The 19,773-nt window shown below is 39.2% G+C and overlaps 1 protein-coding gene across 5 annotated transcripts in view; it reads left to right on the top strand.

The window, feature by feature from the left end:
* Nucleotides 1-19,773, top strand: part of inpp4b (inositol polyphosphate-4-phosphatase type II B) — a 137,735-nt gene that overhangs the window by 49,090 nt on the left and 68,872 nt on the right. For all 5 annotated transcript variants that reach the window (XM_069167184.1, XM_069167187.1, XM_069167185.1 and 2 more), the window contains one exon: nt 162-241. In XM_069167184.1, the coding sequence (XP_069023285.1) occupies nt 162-241 (80 nt within the window). The remainder of the gene's footprint in view (nt 1-161; nt 242-19,773) is intronic.

Below are 19,773 nucleotides of genomic sequence, written 5' to 3'. Positions count from 1 at the left end.
GAGTGATATCTGACACGACACATGACTTATCTGTTTCTAACACCTGTGTGCTGCCAAAGGAAAGAGTTCAGTACTCTTTCTGTAGTTTTATTATTCAACTCTGTACTTGCCTCTGAAATACTTAATTTAACCAGCTTGTTTCCTCTCTGTCCTCTCTACAGAGCAGCTTCCTGGGTAGTGCCACATTTTCAGTAGGGGATCTGCTGAGGGCTAAAGATGAACGACTGACCTTGAGTCTCAGGTAAGTGCATGTTTCTGTCATAGTTATTGTGTCCACTCCAGGCTAAACAGAACTGAGACTTCTGAGCCCAAAGATTATGTGTCTTTACACAAGAAATGACAGATCATCTTAAACCTAAAACTGAGTTGGGAAAAGACACCATATCCACAGATGTTGCAGCAGCAGCTTCAGGAATGCTGCAGCAGCTGCCCCAGTTGTTTGTTTCAGGGATGTTGTGGGAACCCAGTACTCTGATTTGCTCTTTGTTTTTTGTGCTAAATAGGAATGGGAATAAGGGTATTTCTGAGAGGCTTTTAAATGAGTGGAATGAAAAGAAATACCTGTGTTTCTTTACAGAGATAGGCCAATGACAATTGTAGAAGCGGCTCGGTGGTTTGCGCTGTTGTCTCACACCAAGAAGCTTCTGAGTTGCCCTGTCAGGTCCTTTCTGTGTGGAGTTTGCATGTTCTCCACATGTTTCTGTAGGTTCCTGCCGGTGCTTTGATTTCCTCCCAGTTTACTCTTGTCTGTGGCCCTGGCAAGAAAACTGGAGTTGGTCCCTGGGTGCTGCACTGCTGCTGCCCACTGCTTCTAGTTTGTGGGATGTATCAAATGCAGAGGATCAATGTCATCATGTGGATCGATAAAGTACTTCTTTAATGTAATTTGCAATGCACATGGAGCCAAAAACTGACCACCATAAAGCAATATGGAGTTTACTCTGCATGTGAGCATGCCGTATAAAGGTCAAGACCATGGATGTGCTCTGTATCTTTAGTGATTAAAGTCAAAGTAAGATAACTGCTCGATAAAATCAAGCAAACAACAGAGAAAAAGGAGATTTTGAGCTTTGTATTCAGAAAGCAGATGCACATCATAGGGCACATACTTCCTCAAAGACAGCGACTATAAGGATATAAGGATCAGTAATGTTGCCACAGAGAAGATTGTTTGTTTGCCTTTTGGAGGACACATTTTCACGTCACAAACAACAGATAAGCTGTGGTCCTGAACATGATTAATGCTGCACCCTTCTTACGAAGTGCCGGACATGATTGCTAAGGACCACAATGCAGGTTTGTAAATATATGGCTGGCAGGGTTTGACAGGCATGAAATGTTATTTTCCTGGTAGGTTTATTAATTTTACACAAAGTGAGCTTAAATCTAATGTTGGTTTGAAGATTGATGGCTGAAACAGCACAAAAGTGCATTAATGTACATCTGCTTATAGTTACAATAGAGAAAAAGGAAACCTCTGGCCTGTCATGAAAACTGACTGTAATTCTTGTGTTTCTTTCAATGTGAAATGAGTCATTGTTTATAGTGAACAGCAATGTGTAGTCATTAATGCCGCTCAGATCAGGTCATCATTGACTGCACATGTACAACACAGTGCATTCATATAATCACCATAAAACAACTTCTCATTGATCTGTCTTTAGTCATCTATCTCCCATTGCTGATGCAAATTATTTTTTTGCTATTTTTTTTTTTTGCTGCCACTGCCAAAAACACACCACCAACTACCGTATCTTAACCCACATGTCACAGACTTTGCTGAAAGTTTTGCTGACTTTCAATTGTTTAACTTGTATACTTGCTGATTGACATAGCCCAGTGAAATCATTGTTGGATGTGGTTACAGGTGCAGCGGAGCTAGTGTATGACCACACCCAAACACACCCATCATTGATGCTGAATCTGGTCAGAGCTGAAGCAGATTTAGGCTTTTGCTAATATTGAACAAGACCAAACATGTTAACATATATCACATACTTTGCTTTGTTGTTGTGGAGTTGAAATAAGTCTTTAATGGCTGCCTTTATATACACTAGCTATTTTTTCATCTTCAGTGTTGAAGAATTTAATTCACAAGGACAGTTCAAGATGTGGATAAGAGGAGCTTCTCGAGTAGTTCATAAATGACCCATTCTACTTTTTGAGCCACAGCTTAAGTCTCGTGTCTTCAATAGATTGATTATTATCCTACTGGGATTTTCTAGTCTTTGCTGCGCCTGATATGAAATGTCGTCTGTTTGGACACCAAATGCTCACCTCAGATGAATATGTAATCATGATGAGGATGTGTATGACTCTGGCGAGCTTGAAGGTATCGAATATCTTGAAGCCCACAAAGAGGGTTTTGTGACAGGCAGACTCATCATAATTGGTGGTCTTGAGTGATAACGCATGTTGCAAAGGCCACATGAAGAAAGGTAAAGAACAGAAGGGTTACCATGGGGACCAGGGACAAGATCCTATCTGCTGGTACACAGTAGGTTATGTAAATGTTGTGTATGGTAGAACGTGTGTTTTTCAAGCATTCGCCTGAAGATAAGTCTGCTACTGTATAAGTGTATGCTGTTCTTACATGCATTTTCCACCGGGCATGGTCTGGTCACGTCGCGTGCTCGCCTCTATTTTGTTCCATCCTCTGCACAGCTTCATACCCCACTGCAGCTTTTCATAGGCAAAGTGTTTTGTCTGCCTGTTTTTTCTTAACTGCTCCTTGATTTTTGTACTTTTAGCATTGGTAAATGTTGTTAAATGGTTTCTTATTTGTTTGTATTGTGTTTATTGTTGTTAGTGCCTACATTATGCTGTAGCCAACAGACAAAGTAAATACAGCTTGCTGTTTTAGTTATTCAAAAACATCAATCCTTCTAATTAGTTCTGCACATGGGTGTTTTATTTTTGAAAAGTGAACAGATTCTATTTTTGTCCTCTTTCTGACTTCCTGCTTGGCCAATCTGCTCTGTTCAGCTTGTCGTGATCTCAGTGTGGCTTTCATAAAAAATAGACTTGAGCCTAACTTTCGTGCCACTAAGCGCCGACCCAGTTCTCTGACACTGTCCACACGTACCACGGTGCAACCGGTGGGATATGAAGCTTTGACTTAAATGGCGGTGATCAGCTCCAGTGGCCGTGTCGTAGACGGAACGCAACGCAAACAGAACTGGTGGAAAATAGCCTTTTGTATTTCTTCCTCATGTCTGTGATTCAATTTTACGGATCTGACGTTGTGCTGTTGATGTATTTAAATATGCATAATGCCTCAAGGCTTCTTATGCAAGTAGCGCTTGTGATTCAATGGTCAGGATGTTTTTTTCTACACCTGTAAACTGTTGAAATGAAACTGTCTGTCACTCCTGTTTGTATTGTCAGGCTGAATTTCCTTTTTCCTTCACACTCATAGTTGTATCTGAAAATATGCCCCCTTTGGCAATCTTCTCTCTTTATTCCCTTCTTTTTCTACTCTCTTTTGTTATGCTTTTCATTTCCTGGAGGTGATCCCAGGTCACTGGGTATAATTGTGTCTTGCACGATTGACTATACGAGCTGCAGTAAGAATAGAGGTTGCAGCCCCCCCCTCCCCCCTGTGTGTGTTTTCACATTTGTGTGTGTGTGCATGTACACTTTTATGTGCAGGGTATGTTTGTACTATTGAACAGCACAGAATTGTCATTTTACTCCCCTGAAATCAAACTGCACTGTTGTGTTTCTCATTCATTTTGTTGTTTGGTGGAGTGTGTTTTATTTGTTCCTGAGGATAACATAAAGTCCTCCCTTGGTACTCACAGCACTGGCACGATGCTTTTTAATAACTGAAAAAAACAACAGTTTTCTAGAATCAACAATTGCCTCAATATTAAGAGATTGCCGTTACTGTGCTATCTTTTTTAATATTTTTTCTTTTCTTGAGAATTACTGGTTAATCTTACCTCTAGGCCCCTGAAAAAGTTCAAAATTATTTTTTGGGGGGGATTATTGAAAATCACGTTGTCGACGTAAACAGAGGGATTTTAAAGGGGGTAAAAAAGTACAATAAAATTGCAATACAAATTGAAAGTTTTTCTTTTACGGATGTTTATTGCAGAAATATTGCAAGAATTTTTGCAAAATTGCAAGGGCCGGTAAATATTGTAGAGATTTATTTAATTAGCTTTAATTTTATTTAAGTTTATTTAAGTTTATTGTTGTGGTCACAATAAACAGTATATTGCTATGTACTGTAACATAGTGGTCTACTTGACAACAAAAGCTTCAACTTCACCAAACCAGCTGAATAAGCTTCTTTTATGTGAACAATAACTAATTAATACGCGACTGGTTGGAGACCCTGGAGTTACTTGTACTGCACTAAACAATGAGAGGTACCACATTTAAAATCTTTCCTCCACAAACTCAAACAAAGTTCTTGTGACCTGAGGATCTGTTTCTGGTGTGGTGTTGGAGCTTGAATGGGCTACATAGACAGTCAGTGATGCATGCATAACACATATCGACAGACCACGGAAACTGTCTTGATTTGATATGCCGTTTGCTCGTTGGTTCATCCAGTGAGAAAACATTTCAAAGATGAGCAGCTTTTCATAAGTATGTATGATTCATTCTGGGCTGTTTGACCTGTGGAAGAGTCTGTGATTCACAGTTCAAATTAGCTCTGCTGGCCAAGCAGCCCAGATGCTGCGGCACTGACATGGGCAGAAATGCAATTCATTCTGCCCAATATGGAAACAAATGCTTCATTTTAATACAATGTTCTAATCCTCTGTCTGTCAGTTGTTGCAGAAAGTCTGTTAATTTGAGCAGTTTCGCTCAGCAGAACGGGAAGTGGGACTACTTTATCTCCATGAGGCAAGGATGGATTCCTTTCAGTGAATCTCAAAACCAATATGACTTTGACCAACTTCTCTTCAAGCTCTAGATTTACATTGGTGCTGAGCATATGTGGAGAGGAAATTGGTATTTGACCAGCTCTACTGTGTGTATGTGATTTTTGCTTTTACTTCGGCCCTTCAGTAAAGTTGACTCTGCTGCCAGGCTGTCCGCCTCAAAGCTCAGTCCTTATTCACATGAATTCTTTGCATTTCAGCTCCTCTCTTATGTTGCATGCTCACTTTCATGTGTGCCTGGTTTGGATGTTCGTCACGGATTGTTTTTGTTTTCCTGTAAGGCACGACAAATTGGATTTGGTGCATTTTTTTTTTTTGAAGGTGTAGGTGTGTGTGTGTGTGTGCGTGCGTGCGTGCGTGCGTGCGTGCGTGCGTGCGTGCGTGCGTGCGTGCGTGCGTGCGTGCGTGCGTGCGTGTGTGTGTGGGAGGAAGGGGGGTGGGGTTCTGGGTTCTGGACACATAAACTCAGCTCATGTGTAGATCGGCCTCTTTTGTTGGTACCAGAAGCCATTTAAGCGATGATGAGAAAATCATACTTTCCTGCTGCTTTCACACAACTAAAAAACACAGAGGTATATCAGTTACTCACCAGCCTACACGCATGGCTACATAAAAAAAAAACCACCAGAAACGAGCAAATTTCTAATTTTAAGAGAATTATTGATGATATGGTTGCAAAGCACACAAATTTAGCACAAGTTTGTCCGATGGTCACTGCAAAGTTTGCCTGAAAAAACAAACAAAAACTGTTGAATGTCTTGATTTAAAGCTGCAGTCTCAGTTTGTGTGTAGAGATAGGAATAAACATAATCAAGACTGGAATCTGAAAGGTGAATGGCCTTATTGTGTGAGATTTTGTCTCCTGATTGAGATGAAAACTAAACAGGGAATAGTGTAAATACTCAATACCAGAGGAATCTACAAGGAAATTAATAAGTTTTAGATAGCTGGAATGATTTTGAGAATATGTGCTTCTGTATGCAGTTGTGTATACATGTCTGCCTGGCCGCATGTCTGTGCATTTGTGTTTTGAAGATGTACTTTGCAGCATCTCCCGTGTTCTCTTGCCTGCAGTTATGCCTCTGAAAACCCAGATACATCAACAACAACAGTGTGCTTGTTGTAATTTCACTGTGACACAAGAGCTGCATTATGCCCAGTGTTTTATGACATAAATTGAATGTATGTAGAGGATACTGAACAATTGTTGGAGATTTTTTTCTTGGGTAAGAACAAAATCTGTGCACACTCAAGAGCACACTTAAGCACAAATGACTGCTGACATGTTTGTGCAAAATAATTTGTTAAGTGTGTTTAATTTAATTCAACAGGTGTATAATAATATAGTATTTCATCTCCAATTATATTTCTTCATAATTCATAATTTTTATAATTATTTTCATTACTTTACAAACCATCATGGTTTAGAAGAAACACTACACTAACAATCTGAGGCCCGGTCAGCAGACTTGCTGTCCAAGTTTGACAGCAGTGATTTGCTTGTTAGTAAATTAAAATTAATTTAACTTTTACGGTGTGATACTTTATATAATACAATTAAAGAAACAAACAAACAAAAACAAAAAATCGAAGACGTTTTAGTGTATTTAAATTTTTTAAATGATTTTCTTGAAGTGTTTCTGGGATTGTACCCAGTGTTGAGACTGTCAGTGTTTGGGCTGTTTGCTCCTGAATGTCCAGGATCTGAGATCAGACGTGGGGCAGGTGAACTGGATCTGGGTGCAGGTATGTAGGACAGGTATGTAGGTGTTGCTGCAGGAGTGTACAGTCTGCGGGCTGCTGGTTAATTTTACATAATCGGTTTTGCGGCGTTCTCCTGACAGCGTTCACTGAATGAGAAATCCAATCACATGCATCTTATTTTGTTTTCAAAATTTTACATCCAGTACTTATGCTATGCTATTAAATATGACAACGCTTTTTCTCTTCACTTCCTGCAGCAGAACCCCTGCTTCAGAACAGCTGTAGTTGGTCTTCCTCTTGGGAGTCCGCTGCTCCACCGTCTTTCAGCATTATTTACGTTTCTCTCAACTTTTCTCTTCTCCCTCTCTTTCTGTCTCCATGTGCACACAGCCCTGCAGTCTCATGCCCTTTTATGGGCATTGGCAGGGTGTTTACTTATGCTAATTAAGAACAACTGGCACGTGCTTTCAACTTAGGAGGACCACGGGATTCATCAGTCTAAGAACACAGGTGTGAACAAATCGGGGTTTTAAGAACACGTCATGAATCTGACGTTCTTAGGACATTTCTTGAGAACAAATTTAAGAAAAATCTTCGATAAAAAGATATTGGTGAATGAGGCCCAAAGTTGATTGGAGTGGTAAGAAACAGTGAACTGAAAGAGGCTAAAACGGTGTGAAGGGCTGAGAAACTGCTGCTATCTGTGAGGTTGTCACTTTTCACATTCCATATAATTGTTCTACTCATGATGAATTAAAACGTAATTACTGCAGCTTTTAGCTTAGTCCCGCATTACTCTTGATTAATGGAGCAGTCATTATATCTGAAGTCTCTGTTAACCCTGCTCCACACTAAATATGCTGCCCCAATATAGGGCTTTGAGCAGTGATCTCCATGCTGCCGTTTGCCCTGGTACCTGCACACCTCTCTGGTTGTGTGTTATATGGACTTGGACTCCCTGCTGTTTTTCGTTGTGACAGTTACTCACACAGAATGAAGGAGCTACTGTAAAAGCTAATCACTATCATAATTGGCTAAACAATACATACCTGAATATTTACTGAAGCTATATAACAAGTCATTTAATGATGAGCTGTTTAACTTTTAACTAAGTTTGTTCATAAAATTTCATTGTCATTGGATTTTGTCACATTTTTTATTTCATACTCAATTAGGAAATCCATTGACATACATTTGCAAGTTTTTATCTGCTAGCCCTGCAGACATTTTCGTACTAAATAACTTGAGAGGGATTGTACTTGTTTCTCCCTGCAGTATGGGGTTTGGCTCAGTCTGCAGGCACGCACATTCTAAATCTAGCATGGTTTAAATGGGAACCCAGGACGAGCAACACAACCAGTGTACTACAGGAGCAGCAAAGAAAACAGCACTGCAGAGTTCTCTCAATAATGCATGTTATGTATACACATGGAGAGAAGGATTATTATCTCCACAAAGAGACATGTGCCTCCTTCACCCCACCCCACCCCATCACTGAATAGTGTTGTCTATGTGCCTACACCATAAAAAGAAGTGGATGCAGGTGTATTTAAAAATATACAGTATGAGCATGTGTATTCCAGATTAGTGACACACTCTCCAGTTTAAATGTTGCTACTTCAGCTCTGTTTTGTCCCACGCACTCCTTCTGTTGGCTTCTCTGTAGATCCCGTTTTGCACATCTTGTTATCTATGAAACTTCATGCACACATTTGGAGAGGCACTCTATGACCCAGTTCTACAGCACAGTTTGAGATTTGACTCTGATATTAATTTGTATGCTTGTGCTAGTGTGCGTGTGTGTCTACATGTACATGCGTGTGCATCCAAGATTTATCCATGGCAAAACTACATTATCACAGACCAGTGCTTCGGCTGCCTGGCTTCATGGCTTATTCATCCATTCCCTTTGAATAGAGCCTTTCTCTATTCTCCCACCAGTAACAGTTTAGCCTGCTATCATGATAATATCATTTTACCACCCCAGAGTATCCCCTTAGTATCGCCCCGTCCCAATTCTTACACTTATCCTCAGACAGCCAACTCTCCCTTACACACTATCCCCTGTGACTGATTCTATCTGAGCCTGACCTAAAAGCCTAAAGATCAACAATCTGATCCAGTTATACAGGAGAATGATTGTGGCTGTGACCATGTGTATGGTTGTGTGTACTTGTATTTATCTGACTGTGGGGACATTTATCTTTTCACACACACAGACTCTCCTCCTATTTGGAGACAAAAAGCTGGTCCCCACCAGATAAACCGTTATATTTTAGAGCTGCTTCCAGTCACGTAAAGATTCGACTAACGTTAGTGTTTGGGTTTGAGGTTATTCATGTGTGGTTAAATGATGCTGTCATAAGCACAACGTTTCTTTGGGAGTCCTTCATGCTCCAGGGAAATTTTTCATTACATCATATTACGTGATACAATGATTTGACACGTCATTGCCATAAAATGCACACAAAATGCTGATTTAGCTATGAAGAAATGTAAGTTTTTAGTATTAACTCATCTACTGTTGTTTTGTATAGGTCAGCAAGTGCCCCAAATATAAAGCAGTGGGGCTATTTTCACTACACTGCGGTGATTCTTCTTCCCTCCCTTGTGACAGTCACACATATGTTATAATTTTCTTTGTGCAGCCGTGAGATGCTCAGTTTAAACCAGAGGAATATTCAGTCTGAAGAAAATGGTAATGAAAGGAGGAGGATAATTATTAACCGTATAAATGTCTTTATTTACAGCCTCTTTGTTTTATCAGTGCAGTAGTGAATCGAAGAACATATGTACTGAGGCACTTGGGGGAGACAAAAGGACACTTAAGGCCGTGGCCTTTGAGTATACGGCTGGTGGGAAATGTTTTATCAGTGGTCTGCACATGGAGAGGGCTGTTGGAAGCAAGTTTTTGTGTGTTTTTTTGTGTGTGCGTAAAATGCATCTAATGCAGGTGGAATGAGTTTACTTACATCACATTACATAATCCAAACAGTTGTTTCCCTTACGTGTATATACAGAGTATTATTATTTACGCACACACCACATATGTAAAATGGGGGTGAGGGGGGGATACACTCAGTTGGGCTAAAATAAATGCACCTATGGCTTTCTCATTTTTCTCCCTTCAATACTAAAACTGCTTCTTTTCTGCGCAGTTCTTCTGCATAATCTGTGAGATCCCCCAGGCATTAGGGTTCATGGGCAGAATATGAAAATAACTATTTCAGCCAGTGCTGCTTCATGGCATCAAAATGGAACTGAGAGAAAAACTGTGAACATTTTTTTTTTTTAATTATTGACAAGATGCTTAATTATCTGCCATGGGTAATTCCAATTCCAATAAACTGAGCCTGAACATCAGGGCTAAGCCTCAATCATTGTATAGAGCGGTTAACATAACTTTCAAATTAAACAGGTAACAGAGCTGCGTTAAGATCTTTAAGTCCAAATCAATCATTCAAAGGTTCCTCCTGTGGGTCATCTCCTTACAACATAACACATATAGGTCATAGAGATGCGAAATGAAATGTGGTGTTAAAGGCCAAAGATGGAGAAGAGAGATTTAATATGGCCCAATGTGATGCTGAGGCATGCTAAGGACACAGCTCATGTCAAGCCCTTGTCTACGAAATCAGAGGATAATAATGAGGGCAAAACAGAAGAGGGGAAGCGAGTAAGTGTATAAAATCACATTTGTTTGTTTTTTGTTTTTTTGTATGCCTTCCTCTATTTTTTGCCCTGAGATTAAATTGTGACGTTCCATCATTCAAGCATCCTGCTGGGACAGTGAACAGAGCGCAATGCAATCTTTCCTTTTGCTCCATCTCCAATGTGTGCTCTAAGGAGAGGTCATGCATAATATCCCGTGTGCCTTGCTTTTTAATATAATCTTCAATGATGAAATTCAGTTTTCATTTGTAGGCATATAATAGCTTTAAATGATCAAATGTTTGTCTGTCTTGCAGGCTGCACTGTAATAGTATTGTGTTGTTTCTTTGTTTCCTAATTATCCTAATTTATTCATGCTGTAGAGTAACTAATGTGCATTTTGCAAACATTGTAAAAGATAGTAAGTACACATACACAAACACTTTCACATACTACTGTATGCACAAACACTTTCTTCAAGTGCGGTTGCATGATACACTCTTCAGATCCTTTCATGTTTTGAAAGTCTGTCCTCACACTGCTCTTGAATGTGACACTACAGTCTATCAATCTTATGTAAAGTAAAGTACGAGGATTGCAAGTATACACATAATAACAGTATGCTTATCGGACTGACAAGCAAATACAGTATGTGTAGTGTATTTTTTATTTTCGTCTTTTTGAAATGTGCATGCAGGATAAACCCGTAGTAGAAATCTTTATAAGCCAGCTTTCAACTATGACAAATATTTCACCAACCACAAAGTTGTTGTTTTTTTAAAGCTTTTAAGTTAGGTTATAAAAGTGAGAAATTACTTTTCTTGCCAAGTTAATACGTTTCAACCTTTTTTCTGCACTGCCCAAATTTGTGTTTAATTGTATCTAGTTTGAAATGTGTTGAACAATGTGTCGCCACCGAGAGGAGGTTAATTCTCATTGTGTTGCTGTATTTGTTTTGGTGTCTTGATTCTCCTAACCTTGGGATATCTCCGGAGTTCCCAGCTCATCGCCAATTCAAGCATCTCAACAAACAAGAATTACTCACATCTATTGGACTTGTGTTTCTCCAGTCATGCATGCTGCATATCCTCGGTGACATGTATCTCCATTAGCATAACAAGAAGCTCATGTTGACTCATAATGTTGACACTGTTTGTAGTAAACTGTGAGCGAGGCGACGCTGTGGGGTTGTGCTGCACGGGTGCTTTTCTATTATTTAGTTCAGCTGCATTTTGCATAAATGGTCACTCAGGTCTGGACACTCAAATGTGTGTGGGAGCAGAAGGAGATGGGATGTGAGCATGAATTTGTTGTTTCAGACATTGCTATGTGTTAACACAGACACGTAGAGGTATAGAAATACAACACACAGACACACACTACAGGGGCTTATTGATGTGGCTAAATCCTCTTTTAATAGTCTTTATGGTTTAGTAATGTCTAAACTAAGATTGCCTTCATTTCAGGTGAAGGTCAAGTCTTTATCTTGTTTCTTTAGCGCAGTAATAGTAAACTGCACCATGGCACTGTATTTGATTTGTTTTTTTATTTGAGAGACAGTGGGTGAGAGTGAGAGACGACTGCTCAACAGTAAAGAAACAAAAAGATTTCTGCTTTAAATTTTGGCTTCTTTGCCCTTTTTGTGTACATAAAAGAGAGAAGCAGAGAGGTTCTGGTATTATTACTGTATATATAGCCCACTATTTGCATACATTTCACATTAGGTCATATATTTCTGGGAGACGTAAATCACTTTTCAGAACCAGATCCCTGTCTTTTTAACACCCTCAGAAGGAGCCTATGCAGAATGCTAACTACCTGACTTTCCAATACCAATGACCTGTGTCAATATATATAAAATGTGGCTTATAAATCCCTTTTATTTACTGGGAATGGGAAGTGAGCTCAGTGCCGACTGCCATAACCGGATTTGAAAGGCAAGTTTTGATAGCAGTTACGGCTGACCTTTCTTATCGTGTTTTTTCAAAGTGACTCGAAGCACCTTGGGGAGAGTTGGCCTGAGACTCACCTTGTTGTTATGATCTCAGTCTGCTCACTGCAAATATTTTTGTTTCAGTTTTTGACTGTAGATGTAGCTTTTATACCATCTTTACACGTGACTTTTATGAGCTTTAAACTGAAAAATGATTTGTAAAATTAAATTAAAAAAAGGCATCAACTATATATATACATATTAGGCATTCTGGTGGATCAGTGACCTTCTGGCGGTCTAAAATAAAATACATTTGGCTGAAAGGGATTGTAGGTTACACTTAAGGCATTGAAAAGTGGTCTAGAGTAAAATATATGTCAACATTTGATTGGTTTAGATCACCAATAGATGTGTTATTTGGACTTTTGGATCCTAATGTCATTGATGTTCCACTAACTTTCCGCCACATGCCGTCAGTTGAGTAAAATTTGTCCATATCCAAGATTATGCATTAGCATGCTAATTTTAACATTCAACCCAGAACATAGCTGCTCAGTCTAAGTACATGGCAGACAAAGAACAGCTTATACTGCTACACAAAGAGGCTGACGGTCTATGTGCCAAAAATGTTCACTATGCAGAAGATCATCTTTTTTATGATAAAGGTAATAACAGGGCCTTTCATCCTGCACCAACACCAGAGAAAACTGTCCATTATGTATTTCAGATTAACTACTACCTGGTGGTCAGTATTTTGGAGAAGCTATTTATTTGGCACAGCACGCTTTTCCAGTATTCATATAGTTATGAGAAGGCGTTTTCTGAGCAAGGGTATTTACTACCTGTTGAGCTCTTTGCAAATAGGATCTGAGAGACTTTCAGCAAACACACAGAGGCATTTTTCAGAAGGATATAAATATTAAACAAAACACATACACAGACTTCCCCAACATACTGTACACAGATGTTCTACTCTTTACAGTCTGATAGTTGGACATATTTAAAAACTGAGAGAATATAACGAACAATAGATTGATTAGTGGTAGAACGCAATTAGAGTTGTGTTGCCAAGCAACCTCCTAAATCCAGTGAGAACATGAATAAACAACGTACTCCCTTAAAATGTGTCTGAATAGGTCGTCTGTACAAGCAGCTTAATGCAGCTCATAGTTACATTTAATGCAACCTCTAGTGGCCATAGTATCAAAGGAAGAGGTCAGATAGAGTAGTTAAAGAGTGACAACGTCTCCGTAGGGAGTTTGTCAGGGTGGTTGGATGGTTCAAACACACCAGTTTTACTAAGGAGGCCACTGTTTGTGTCCCGTGTCAAAACAAAAGTCAAGGTTAACCTTTTTTAAGCAACGCAGGTAAGATAATTTAACATGTTCCATTTATGTAATATAGGTAATGCAACTAATGTCACAGACGAGACCTATCCTACATAAATATAATACTTATTTTAACCCAAACTATGATCTTTTTTTTTTAACCTGACCCAAATAGTTTTGGTTCCTGATTTCAGTCGTAACAAGTCAATTACGATTACAAGTTTTATTATTTTAATTATTATTTTGCTTCTCGACTGTAATCGCCAACTAGCTCAGCACACCATAACTGGAGTACTGTGTACTGACTTAGTGTTTCTACCTCTTCAGTAGGCTTTACTCCAGTAATGCATAAAACAATAGATCTAACTAAATCTAAAACCTTCATACATTTTTTTAGAATATAATGTCATTCTTGACCTGTGACCACGATAAACAGTTTCACCTGTTTGTTTTTTTCCAGAGATATTAACTGTATCAAACAATCAGCAGATGGAGTTTGGTCAAATTTCACAGAGGTTGATGTGTTTACATGAGTTCACAAGCTGTTAACATTTCACTAGTCATACTTACGACTTCTTACCCTTGCATCAAAGATAATTCTTGACCCACCGATTGGCCTTTTCTGAAACTTTTATTGATGAAGATCAATAATGAAAATAATTGTGGCATGCAGCGTATTAAACATTAAAGTTTACATTGAGTTGGGTTGTTTATTAAAAACAATCCTTATTATTTAAAAGATGATAAGTGCACTTTAAGATGCTTGTAAAATATTTGGACCGAAGGGCTTCTCTGGGATTTTGTAAAAGGTTTTTACCTAAAGTTTTTAAATGGATAATAATGTGATGTGATACAGCCAACACTAATGCTATAGTGTGTGACAAACCATTGCATTGTCTAAAGTAAAGTTTTAAATAATCTTCAAGGTAAAATGAAGCCGGTAAAAGAGAGCATAAAATCTGCTGCATGTTATTGTTGGTTATTACATTACTAACATATGGCTGTTGGAAAACATAAAGCTTTGCTGAAGATTGAAGAGACAAATGCCAAGACATGGCACTTTGCTTCCAACTCATTAACATTCTCAAGTAACAGACTCTCAACTCTCTGCTCTGTTTTTGTTTCTTTACCTTCATCTCCAGAAAGTCCCCATGGATTATGGGTCTGCCGAGTGTGTTAACCAACATCCCTGCCTGCTTCTCTGCACACGCTCACTCACCCAATCCCATCTGTCATTCTTTGTGTGTGTGTCTGTGTGAAGGAGACTGTGGGCGTGCAGGTGTATGTGTGTTGTTTTACCATCTAAAACACTGTGCAGAGCTAAGGCCTTCCTACTATGTCCCCATTCAATTCCCCTGCCAGTAAGAATCAATGGAGCACAGCACACCTATCATTTACTGCCTACCTGTGTCAATAAGCCACTGCAATCACCACTAGCAACAGTAGCTCTCACACTCCATCTGCTTTCCTGCAGCTCACACGCTCTCTCTCTCTCTCTCTCACTGTCACGACACGCATACATGCACAGTGTTGTTTTCATGTGGACTCCCCTACAGTCCCAAAATTAAAGTTGGACACAAATGAAGGCTTGTTGTTGATGTATAAAGAAACTATTCCATGCCACATAGAGCAAGAGATTGCTCTCTTGTTCTTTCCCTCTCTGTGTGCACAGTTCGTGTGCATGTGTTCCTGGCTGTATTGCTGTCCAATGTAGATGTTTTGACGCCTTTAAATGTGTCACAAAGGTCACAAGCAATAGATATGTTGATCAAAGGACTTGCATAGTGTATTTATCAGGCTAAAAGGTGCTGTTGTGTAAGTGCTTTCTGGCTCCTGAAGGACATACAGTTGCAAAGAGTCTGTTGCTTTGTCAAAGGTTTAAGACAGAAAGCAGGAAATTAAATGCACAATATCAGAATGTAATCAAAGTTTTCAATTCATAAAATTAAGTTAAACAGCAATTAAGCCACATCATTCAAAGATACCAGCAGATAAATGGAAAACAGTCCACTGTTGCATCGTGAGTGAGTAAACAAAAGAGTTAATGAGTGTTATCATTTCTTCTTTTAGACATCAATAGAATTTAGACTTTAAAGGGGAACAAAATCTTAAAAGATTTTCAAAGTCTTGAACTTTACTGCATGGGTAAAAAAAACAACTAAAACTAATTGTTTAAAGCTTTTTGTGGCTGAAGAGGGAGCTTCAACAAATCTGTGAAATTGCCTGAAGTGATGTTGCTTGAGTCAGCATTAGTTGGAGCAGAAGATTACCGTTTGAACATAAAAAAAAAAAACGGAGTGTGGAGAGAAATAATTTTACCAGACTTTTGTAACCTGCTCCTCATCTCTGACTCCGGGTATCTGCTTGAGGCTACGTGAGCCGCTAGTTGCATAACACAACCAGATGTCCGGCAGATATGGCAGTGGCCAAGTTGCTTTGTGGATAATGTATGTGGAAGGCGTTAAAAAGATGATATTCGTGATTCTGTTTGTGACATTGTTTTTGTAAAGTGTTTTCTATGTGAATCAGGGGAAGTATTCACAAAGATTCTGAGGACTTAAAGTTGTGGCTAGTGGCGAAATTCTAAGAGGATTCTTAGAGTTGTGACATTTTCTAAGAATGTCCTCTAAAAGTTAGAAGTAGATCCTTGTAAAGATAAAAGGTATTCACAAAACATCTTAGCCATTAAGAGAGCTCCTAAGGAGAAAAACTGTTATGTGCAGGGAGGAGGACTTCTAAGAGGCTTAAGAATGATACAGCCTTGTATTGGCACGCAGTTTATTTTGTTTCCACTAGATGTGTCATCCCTAGCAACAGGGTCAACCACACCTCATCACTAAGATAAGGGTTTCTGCTCTTTCCTTGCTCAGAGTTGCTCCGAGAAGTTTCCTAAATCACTCCTAAGCTAAGACTCCTTGCCAAACAATGTTAGGCTAAGTTAGTAGCTCTCGGAGAGGATTTGAAGATTCTTTGTTAATACGGCCCCAGATATTATCACAGGGAGGCAGTGCTAATAGTGATTACCTTTTCTTATAAATAAATAGGACAGCACACTGTAGAAGTCAACAAGAGATGAAGAGGCATTGTCCTCAGCTGGAATTAAACCAAGGGCGTGGTGGTTTTGAAGCTATCAGGACTCTTTTAACGAGCTTCAGTATCAAATTAGGCAGCATATACAGAAAATTGCAGATGTGTCAGGTTCTCTTAATTAAACACTGTGGCCTCCGTATTAAGGCAGCTGTAATAGCCATATGTTTAGCTGATACACTGCCAGGAATATATTTTTTCTTTTGCTAAATGCAGTCAAGAGCCTCAGACTTTTTTCCCTTGTGATTTTGTTCACAAAAAGCATTCTGATCCTTTCCTTTCCTCCAAGGGAGGCTGTGGCTCAGACAGTAGAGTGGGTTGAACACTAATCGGAAGGTTGGTGGTTTAATCCCCAGCTCCTCCTGTCCATATGCCTAAGTGTCCTTGAGCAAGACACTGAACCTTAAGTTGCTCCCGATGGTGTACCATCGGTGTGTGAATGTTCTCCTGATGGCAGCACCTTGCATGGTGATCTGTCTCATTAGTGTGTGAATGGGAAAACCATGTTAAAGCGCTTTGAGACCGAAAGGTGATAAAGCACTATACAAGTACAGACCATTTACCATTCCATGTCCCATAAGTATGTCCCATAAGTAGTTTACAAAAACATACAAAACACAAGAACATTCTCTGGTAGGCTTTGATAAGTATATACATGCATATATAGCTAGTAGCCAAGGACCATTAGAAGTATTTCTGCAAAGACTCCAATAAGTCCTCACACCTAGACAAAAAAATTGTCCCGCAAGTAATCCACTTAAAACCACAAACTTGTTTCTACACTTTGATTTTTGTACACATTAATCAAACAAGATAAAACATATTGATTAGTGCGCTTTACAGGTTCTAGTAAATGATTTTGTTGCTCTTGGACATAGCTTTATGCTAAGCTAAACTAAGCTGTCTCTCTTCAGGCTCTGTTTTTACATTGCCTGAAGGATAGAAGTATCAATTTTCCTTTTAAATCTCAGCTAGAAAGCAGTAAGAGTATTTCTCAAATGTCACACTATTCCTTTATTACTTAACATTTCCTCATCAAGCAAAGGTTGCTTTGCTTTCAACAGAGAAAATACAATAAAATTGAAGGCACAAATCATACAAACACTAACACTTTCTTGTCAGCCTCCTGTTGAGTGCATGTGTATGTTTGTCAGATGATATATGTCTTTGATTGGCTTCTTTTTCAGGAGCAATTAAAGGACATCAACATCTGCTTGAGAGATGAAAGGAGTCTCTATTTTGTCAGCACTCTCACAGTTTGTTGGAAAATAAGTGTGAAGCTTCAGTCACTCTGTCGGGGCATCTACTCTCTCTCTCTCTAAGCCATTACACGTTAAACAGGCTGTGATTTTCTCCTCGGTTTCTCAGAATGTGATGCATATGTGAGGATGTTTTTTTTTTGTGGTTTTTTTGCAGTGCAGCCTGCTGACTTTGTTTGACCCCTTCTCACTTTGGAGTTGATCATGTAGTATTTATTGAGTGAGTGGTGATGAAGGTCATCATCTGAGCATACAGTACATTCAGTGTCGCTGCTCTCCCTGCCCTCTCCCACTCAAGCGTCTTCCCCACCCACGCTCATCCAATTGTCATTGATCTGCACTTAGCTTTTCAGCGACTTCACACTCAATGTATGCCAGCCATCTTCATTGTCAGAAATGTATGCACGCAGGAACAAGAACAACACAGACACCTTTAGGTCGCTCACATCTTATTTGTGACACTATACACATTCACAAAATAGCTTTACATTGAATTGTGATACAGAAATGATGAGCATTGTTGTATGTTGTTCAGAGTGTAAGTAAGGAAGATATTTCTGCCATTAGACTGACTCGTACTGCTTGCTCTTACACGGTTCTTAAATCCAACTTTAACTATTTGGCACAGCTGCCATGTATAATAAAGGACAGGTTCACATTTTTCCAAGCCTATTTAAAGGCAGTCCTCAGATTGACATTGCATTTTGAAGTTGAGCTATTGGTTGCCTTATGGTCTCGTCCCAAAGCAATTTCAGTTTAAGTGATAGTGAACAAAATTCTGTCCTTTTTCTGTTCAAAAATGCATTTTTAAAGCTAATAGGAAACTAATGCAGTCTGAATTGTAAAGGTTATGAGCGTACGTTCCAACCTTGTACTTAGTACAAGATTCATCCTTTCTGTTGTTCTGCTGCGAGAAAACACTATTCATCAAAGTACAAAGAAGGAATTTCATAAAGCCTGTAACTTTAAATTACATTTCAATGCACCTTCCGTACACTGCGGACCATCCCCCATCACTTTGATTGAAGAGAGAATTTGTGTGTGTGTGTGTGTTACACGATCAGCAATTTCAGCAACCCTTTAAATGTACGTATTGGCGTAGCCATATTGTTTTTAGATAGACTTGAAAAAGATGTGAGCCTATCCTTTAAATCAAAGGGATCCTCTCAGTTCTTATAGTGTTTTTTGTGTGGGTTTTTTTAGGTTTCTGTAGATCTGTTAAACACCACAGATGGTGAAAGTCCCGTTTCTTGACGTATTCTCACCAAAACCACTTCCTGACATTTGATGTGTTTTGCAGTGTTAAATTAAGACTTTCCCATTAGTTCTCTTTTCCATTCGCGAGTGACAAAATTATGCTGAACAGTTTAGTTTGATTCAAACAGAAACCAACACTGATGTCACCCACTGGTTTGTTGAACAGCCGTTATGAAGCTTCGAGTTTGGCTTTTGGCCGCAGCCGTCTTGCTAATTCCAAGCGGAATTTTTTCAGCTTATTTTTCAAATTTATGACGGGATTATTTTTAGATGGACCGTCATGAAACTAATAAGAAGGAGCGACTCTCGCTAACAACACCGAAGTAACTAGTGTGAAAAGATTTATTGACATCTGTTAGTTTGTGATGTCACAAACTCAAACTCATGTCATATGTCAAAAGGTTGTGCTGAGGGCTCAGCACAACCTTTTTTGTGAAAGACAACACCAACGGCTCATTCTGTAGCTAAACTGGTGATGTTCAAGAGCGACAAAAAACTGTGGTAGACCTGGGTGTCTCTCAGAAATGAGTCAGCCAATCATAAGAAAGGTTCATTGACATCAAAGGGCCTTAAAGACAGACAAACAACAGCCTTTTTTTAGTAGAGCTCCAGAGAGAAGCTACAGAGTGGAGATGTAAAACTACCTGAGATGGTTT

Source organism: Embiotoca jacksoni, unplaced genomic scaffold, assembly GCF_022577435.1.
Source record: "Embiotoca jacksoni isolate LCO1_2020_lvr unplaced genomic scaffold, fEmbJac1.0.p SCAF_4, whole genome shotgun sequence".
Taxonomy (NCBI): domain Eukaryota; kingdom Metazoa; phylum Chordata; class Actinopteri; family Embiotocidae; genus Embiotoca; species Embiotoca jacksoni.
Note: the sequence above shows the minus strand (reverse complement) of the source record. Positions and strands in the feature narration are given on the sequence as shown.